The sequence below is a fragment of the Gadus morhua genome, chromosome 1 (genome assembly GCF_902167405.1).
Source record: "Gadus morhua chromosome 1, gadMor3.0, whole genome shotgun sequence".
Classification (NCBI taxonomy): Eukaryota; Metazoa; Chordata; class Actinopteri; order Gadiformes; family Gadidae; genus Gadus; species Gadus morhua.
In genome coordinates this window covers 15467624-15476250 of record NC_044048.1, presented here as the reverse complement: position 1 = coordinate 15476250, position 8627 = coordinate 15467624, and the positions used below count along the sequence as shown (strand labels likewise).

The window sequence follows — 8627 nt, the reverse complement described above, 5'->3', positions numbered from 1 at the left end:
TTCATTTTGCAAAGAGGTTTTGATTGCCATGTGCGTGTAATTGATTGTTCCAAGGACAGGGGGAAATCTAGAAATGTCATAACAGTCCTGCTTAGGTCGGTCCCACCGCTAAGGCAATCAATGAGAAGTAAAAAGGGGATATTGATTTGTGCGCAGCAGAAAACTGTAGCTTGAGACCAGCCGAGTGCACTGGGGAAAGTGGCACGGACGTGCAGACCTGTCACTGGCACCTATGAATTACCCAATCTCCTTTGAAGATAGTGTTACCGCCGCTCACCGGGTATCACAGCTGTCCATTAGCTAAACCCCTCCGGCAGCCAGCCCTCCTAGGCCTGTCAGATTAATGAGTGCAGTGTTGACCTTCCGAAGGGATAAATGTTGATTTCTCCTCACCGTTACAAAAAGTTTCTAATAACACATTCGCATTGGAGCCCCAGAGAATGAATACACCCTTTTTTTAAGGATTGACAATAAATCCTGACGAGAGGATAGTTTGTCACGTCAACGGTGAATACAAACATGTATTTTGACAGGATACTGTAAGTACGAGGCGTAACGTACTGTGTGCCGTGTTTTATGAGGTAAGCATGGTTCATAACATACGGGAAACACACTTGGCTCAGAAAACCACCGCCATTTCTGAGAAGCAAGCTCATTCTCTGCCAGGCCTGTGTTCTAACAGATTAATGTTATAAACACTTCGGGTGGAGGATTTATGATTTGCACCTAAGGTCCTTTGACCTTTGCATATTTCTGTCTGAAGGTATAAATTTGTCGTGACACAGATTGAAGGCTTTACAGCAGTTTATGACATGCTAAATCTCAAGTCTGCCGCGGCAGCCTCTAGTTTTCTAAGGATAGTTAGCCTGCATGCTTTGAAAAACACCTTTGAGGCTGGTCCAAATGGTGTGTTTGAGCCCTGTTTCTTTAGTTGGTGGTCATTTCAAGGTTGTCTTTCCATACTGCCGCTACTAATATTATACTTATCATTTTCCAATTATCATGGTTTTAATACTCCTAGATCCATAGATTTTTTTTTCTGGCACACACAACACAAATGCAGACGTAAATTGTAAACCACTCCAGATGAATTTGTACAGGAATTCCAATGCAATGGTGTGTTTTCATTGATATCTTTTTTTATTGTGATGCAGTCTGCTTATGACAGCTATGTGATACAATAGTACCAATGCCCTTGAATTTGATCTTGTATTTTTGCGGAGCAACGCTGTTTGGCATAGACACACACCTTACAGTAGTATGAACCGAGTGCTGGCAGGGCAGACTTACCAATGCTTCGAGGAGGAGAGTTAGACATGGTGGTATCTCGGAGTGATGCCTGCCAAAAGGTTAATTGCTGCTTCTGGCTAGCTGTTAGTCAGGGCATCTGATAGAAAGGCATAAAACAGCAGGAATGGGAGTTGTTAATCACTATCTTCCCCTTCTTTCTCAAATACCAATAGACCAGCGTATACATTAATGTTGATGCAGGCATTTCTTGCATATCCCCCGAAAAAAAGAAACATGTCAATTTGGGATAATGTATTTCTTTCCTCTCCTCTTTTTTACCGTTCGGGAATGTCAAAATCTGACAAGTACTTTGGTGAAATTTTACTGACACTCGGTATTGCGAGGAAAAAGTCACTTCCTATAATGAGCTATACAGGAATGAGCGATTTCCATCACACAATCGCTAGGCAGAAAATAAACGCCCATCCCTCCACTTTTGTGTTGAACCTGACCAATCTTTCAGTGTCAGGAAAGACTTTGAAAAGAGAAGACATCAACTGAAGGCTTGTCATGGCCAATAGTGCTCTCTATCACTTTTGAAAAAACTATATATAAAAGTATAAATAAAACATTCCTCTGTACTCACACACCCCTCCCTCCCCCTGCGTCAAGGGTGTTTCTGGGGGCCATCACAGATCTCGGTTCGCCAATCAAAACAGCTTTTTCCTGCGGTAGATCAAGGTCACGGCATACTTGGGTGTGTGTGGGAGCCCTTGTTCACAGGGGCCCCTATTCTCCATGTTTGTTTTGAAAAGTCCAAGTCCCATCTCCATCTCCGTCCATTAGCCGGCAAGCCATTCACCTCCAGGGCTCCTCTCGGGGCACTTGTGAAATATTGATAATAAAGAAGGAAAAAAAGTATTTTTGAGACACATAAGAAGGAGGACATTCTGTGGCCCTCCCAGTATGGGGGCCCCTGAGTGCTCGACTCCTGCCAGTCCTCACACAAGAGTGCCCTCTCTTCCAAAGATAAATATTAACCACATGAAATGCATCAGTGCTTAAACAGGGCTGTTATGCCCATTGACGTCTCTCCTTGCATGTACATTTTCTGACCACAACATTGACCATGAAAAAATATGTGCTAATAGTGTTGTGATGTTTCGGATTCAGATAGATGGCTACATATCAAATATGTTACATTAGTTGAACAGCTCTACACAGTGACGTTAACATAATGTCAAACGTAGGGGTGATTTTACTGACGCGTGTCAGAATGACGGTTCAGTACTTCCTCTTTTAATGCCCCATTGCGAATCAGCCAGGGCTGTTAAACCAGCAGTTAGTAAGGGCTAATGACAGATCCTGCTGTGCGACTTAAGCTTGCAGTTGAAATACCCACATTTGATGGAATTTGTTCATGTAATATATCATAAATACTTAAATACCTGCTGTGAAATGCCTGATAATCTACTATTCAACATTGCCATTTTAGCATTGTCAAACTTGATAAAATGTTGTATTTAATGATGTATACATTTTTTGCTCTTAATTCAACTCCATGTGTTATTTTTATATCCTTGTTGCCTCTCACAATCCCCAAAAGTAATCCATCCTATGTTTGTCCTCTCTCTGTTTATGCTAGTTTACACGCCTGACGATGACATGGTCCTTGAGGAGCCAATCGACAAAGAGGACGGAGAGAATGACCCTCCCACTGAAGAAGAAGGTTCAGAGAAGCCCCACCCCAAATTGTCAGAGGACAAAGAGACGGACGACAAGAGCACTAACAGTTACAGCGACCAGAACTCTCCTATTAGTGTCCTTTCCAATCAAGAGACAGAGTTGGAGTCGCGCCTAAGCGACACCAGCGACCGCCTCACAGACTTCAAAGCGCCCTATCTCAGCGAGGGCCCGAAGGAGGAGAGCGGCCCACCCAAACACAAGGAGGAGATGAACAGCAGCCTGGAGAACATGAGGGCCGCCTATGCAAACTTTCTCTCCGACTCCTACTGGACAGGGCTTGGGATGGACCTGAAAATAGGCAAGAACACCAGCAAAGCGAACTGTGACAGCACCAACGGCAGCGCGAAGACCGAATTCGATTGGCACCAGGATGCGCTCTCCAAGACCTTGCAGCATACTCTGTCTCCGAAGCCTATGTCCAAACCCAATCTCTTCAGCTCAGTCCACTTGTACCGGCAGAGCAACAAAGCCTGTGGGTCGGTGTTCACGGGAGCCAGTCGTTTCCGGTGCAAGGACTGCAGCGCTGCGTATGACACACTGGTGGATCTCACGGTTCACATGAGCAATAGCGGACATTACCAGGACAACAACCACGGCAAACAGAGTAACTCCTCGTCCTCGTCATCGAAATCCAGAAAACGCAATCTGCATGACATGGAGGGGAAAGAGGATGCACAGAAAGTGTTGAAGTGCATGTTCTGCAGCCACTCGTTTGACTCCCTTCAGGATCTGAGTGTTCACATGATTAAAACAAAGCATTACCAAAAAGTGCCTTTAAAAGAACCTCTCCCAGTGCTCACACCCAAGCTTTTGCCACCGTCAAAGAAAAGGGCCTTTGACACTGCAAGACCCTGCTCCCCGGATTCCACCACTGGCTTAACTGACGCACAGAGAGCCACCGCCATTTCAAACGCTAACAACAACCGCTACGGCTATCAGAACGGGGCGAGCTACACCTGGCAGTTTGAGACGTGCAAATCTCAGATTCTGAAATGCATGGAGTGCGGGAGCTCACACGACACCCTTCAGCAGCTCACCACCCACATGATGGTGACCGGCCACTTCATCAAAGTCACAAACTCGGCCTCCAAGAAGGGTAAACAGTTAGCCCTGGATCCCTTGGCTGTAGAGAAGATGCAGGTACTGGCTGAGCCGGCCGCCAGTGAAACCGAGGGAGGAAAAACGTCCCCGAAAGCGGCCTCCCCTGGGGAACGAGAGAAGGAATGCCAGGGCGAGGGCACGTCAGAGAAAAAGGAGGAAACCAAGATGAAAGAGGAAAAGCAAGAGAGTGAGGATCAGAAGGCCGGTAGCGATACCTTTAAGTATCCTTATCTCCGCGAGGAGGATCTGGAGCAGGGTACAGGCGCTGGAGGAGACATCCTCAAATCTTTAGCCAACACAGTGGCGTCCGCCATCAACAAAGCTCAAACCGGGACACCAAGCTGGAGTGCCTATCCTAGCATTCACGCCGCCTATCAACTCTCTGGGCTCATCAAAAGCACGCCACTCTCCGCGTCTCCTCCCATTCAGCTAAAGCAGTCGTTCAACCACAAGCTCAGAACCATCGCCCCAAAGGGGAAGGTTTACCCCGGAGCTCTGGGAGCAGAAACCCCCGAGGGACAGCATCAAAATGTGGACATCAAAAAGGAAAAGGTTGGCATAAGCGACAGTAAAGAAATTCAGAACATTAAGTTTGATCCGCTGGAGAATGATGACAGCGATTGTCAGGACGACTCCTCTTCCTCTTCAAAGCTTGATGCAGACTGTGCGAATGACGTGAACGAAGTGATCAAAGGAAAGTTGAGCCCGGATTTCGACACAGGCAAGACACCGAGTCCCTCTGCCAGCAATGGACCCAGCGCTGCTCCGGAGCTTCTCAGTGACACTCCGGATACATTTGCCATAAACCCCCTCAGTGCACTGCAGTCCGTATTGAACAATCATCTGGGCAAAGCAAATAAGCCCAACAATGCAAGGGCAGCTAAAATATCTGCGCGCACTCAGTCCATTTTCGCTGAAATAAACCGGAACAATGAGAAATCTGCTCTAAGGCTTGGAAATCCGATTAGAAATCGGCCTGAGAATTCTTTCCTGTTTGTTAATGAAGACCAGCCGATAGACTTAACAAAATCCAAACACAGCAAGCCTGCGAGTGCTTCAGTACTACCGCCCTCTACCCCAGTACCACATAAGTACGCTCTGTCTGACATTGCTGACATGGTCAAAGTCCTCCCTAAGGCCACCACACCAAAACCTTCCACGCCCTCTAGAATCCCGAGCATGAAACTGGAAACGGATGTCAGGCGTTTTGAGGACGTGTCGGCCGACGTGTATTCTGTCCACAAGCGCAAAGGTAGACAGTCCAACTGGAACCCCCGCCATCTCCTCATCCTGCAGGCCCAGTTCGCCTCAAGCCTCTTCCAGACCTCTGAAGGAAAGTACCTTCTCTCAGACCTCGGGCCTCAGGAGCGCATGCACATCTCCAAGTTCACCGGACTCTCCATGACCACCATCAGCCACTGGTTAGCGAACGTCAAATACCAATTACGGAAAACAGGCGGTACTAAATTTCTGAAGAACATGGACACTGGCCATCCAATTTTTTATTGTAATGACTGCGCGTCGCAGTTCAGGTCACCCCCCGCATTCATTTCTCACCTGGAATCCCACCTAGGCTTCCAGATCAAAGACATGTGCAAGTTGCCTGTGGAACACCAGACAAAGATGGAAGAGCCTGAACTGTCAAAGGCCCTTAACGTGAGACCCACAGAGCCACCGGGCCTGGAGGAGGATATTGACTCAAAATTCAGATGTAAGCTTTGCTGTAGAACATTTGCAAGCAACCATGCGGTTAAACTCCACTTGAGTAAAACTCACAGCAAATCCCCAGATAACCACTCACAGTATGTGGAAATGGAAAAGGAGTAGGTTTTAATATACTCTCTCCTTTTGTGGGGAGTTTTGTGTTTGTTTGTCTATTTTACTTCTTTTTTTTTTACATACACGGGTCCATTATTCCAGTCATTTTTAAATTTGATTGTATAGTGTGCATTATTATAACGTTTCATTCACTTGAGTACACACACACTGGTTAGAAATAACTAAGGACACACTTAAAGATACCTTTGCACCCTGCTCAAATGCATCACCAGTAATAAGAAATGTATTACTGCTTGAGGAAAAATGATTGCTAATGTTTGCATGCAATAGCACTGGCTATGACTACTATTTATTTGTATAATATTTCAAGTTTCAATTGTATTTCAACAAGAACTTATGAATCAATTGTAATTTACAACGTATTCTAAGTACTACAGTAAATTGCATAAACGTGCAGCTGTTTGAAAGGGTAGAAAGACATGTGAACACACACACAGAACTGTACAGTGTATTGCTATGTAAAGCGTTTTGTGTTGCAATGATAAAAGAAAAAAAGCACTTTAATAAATGTTTAATCACCAGTTAAGACTTGGATTCTGTAAATGTTGAAAAAAAAGGTAATTTGGAAACAGGAATATCTCACATGTAAATATATTTTAGGGTGAAAACAGTGCATTTCATGCGATAAAATTATTAACAGCAAGAAAAAATATACCTGCACCTTTTTTTTACCTATTCAAATAAAGAGTTAACATTTGATAATAGCTTGTGGTCTTTTTTTCTTACGTCTGAAATATAAATTGTAGACAACAATGGCAACCAAATGGTGTATGCAACCAAACCAAAATAAAAGGCATTTCTTGTTCACATAAATCGAAACCAAACCCACACATTTATGTGTTCATTAAATCTTTCAATCTCAGATGCATTCAATATATTTTGATGATTTGAGAATTTAATTTGGAGATTAAAAGACCCATAGTCACACCATGGTTTTTACATACACATGAACAATCTATTTCCTTGTCAGCTTTTACTGCCTCACTGTAAAGGCTGCTACTGTCTCTGCATGCTGGAATCATAACAATTAAACATATTTCCTCCAGCTATATTATTTCAGAGCTATTAAAAATGATTGCCTCCTAAATTTATAAACATTTCATGCAATTCATCTCTTTTCAAGCAATCAAGTCCGCAATTACCTCCTCCCATCAGATCTCTGTTTTATAACGGGAAATTGACATTTGATGGTAAAGGGGAAAAGGCACATGGGCACTGTGGTGATTTGAATACCGTGACACCGACTTGCCCCCTATTGTTGGAAATGAGCAGGCAATCACGTTGTTCATCAGATGACTCCTAATGCAGTTAAAGTATTCAGCTATAATTTCTCCCTGCATTTATAATTACTGTCATAGACCACACACCTCAGTGAGCAGATTAAAGCCATAAATTATTTAGTGCCTCTCATTACAGACGGAGCTCACACTCCTCTGTAAAGCCATTGTGTTTTAGACTAGCAACCTATTCTCCTTTGAAGAAAGCAATCATTTCTAAAATGGCTCCCAATGTGAAATGCTGCAAAACTCCTTATTTGCACTTATCGAAATCCAAAGTTATGATGTGTAATCAATTATTGATGTTAAGTGTAAAAGGGAAAGAGAAAACACTACTATACTTAAGATAAGGTTTAGTTGGAGTTGTATTTATCTTTTTATTCTATTAAAATGTCTTTATGGAGAGGTATGCTGCAGCACAACATGCGATTAATAAAAAACTAACCCCATCAGCAATGTAATCAGCAGGAGGAAATGAGTTGACCATCAATCTGTCAAGTATATTTATTTAATGTATATATATATATATATATATATATATATATATATATATATATATATATATATATATATATATATATATATATATAAATATATATATACAAAAATACATACACACTGGATTAATATAAATGCTGTTCAACTAATTAATTAAAATAAACACATAATTATTCTTCTGCTTTATATTAATTTATTTGGGATGTTTGCGTATTAACGCAGCTAATCGTACCGTATATCTAACATGTCATGGCTAATTACAGACCACAGTGAGGTGTAATTACGCACACACACATACACACACACACGCGCGCACACGCTCACACACTGTAGACTCGCTCTTCTGTCTACATGTCTAAACAATAATCCTATGCTTTCAAATTGGAATGACGTTTTCATATGCAGACACAGTGATACATGTCTGCATGTCTATACATATAACATATATAAATATATATATGATGTCCTATGTTCACACCATCGATTCAACACTGACTTAAGGAGGACCCATCCTCATTTCAGTACAGGCCAAGCATTATATTTCCAAAATAAAATGTTTTATTATGGAGGAATATTATTATATATGTCACAGTTTAGGTATTGTGTGATTTATAATTTTGCTTGAAAATAAAAAAATTGGAAAGATTTAAAGTGGTAATCTCCAATATCTCCAACGATTTTCATTTAAACCAACATCAGTTCAGTCACTATCTATCACCGAATGAGGTCAAACCATTGTGATGAGACTATGGCCTAATGACGAAACCCTTTGCCTGTGCAGTATGACCAATTGTGTGTTGGTGGCGTAATTCATACAAATCCCAAGCAATGCACATTTAGTGATGCATTTTCCATGGTGGCAGAGATGGTAGACAGAGCCACCGAACAGAATTGCTCCAACTCACTTGTGTGCTTAGCACTGTACTGTTGTTCTCA

At 42.6% G+C, this 8627-nt stretch overlaps 1 protein-coding gene across 2 annotated transcripts in view; it reads left to right on the top strand.

The window, feature by feature from the left end:
• tshz2 (teashirt zinc finger homeobox 2) overlaps positions 1 to 6613 on the top strand; it is a 39548-nt gene extending 32935 nt beyond the window's left edge. For both annotated transcript variants that reach the window (XM_030362024.1, XM_030362017.1), the window contains exon 2: positions 2876 to 6613. In XM_030362024.1, the coding sequence (XP_030217884.1) occupies positions 2896 to 5904 (3009 nt within the window). In that variant the 5' untranslated portion in view covers positions 2876 to 2895 and the 3' untranslated portion in view covers positions 5905 to 6613. The remainder of the gene's footprint in view (positions 1 to 2875) is intronic.
• Positions 6614 to 8627: the final 2014 nt, after the last annotated feature.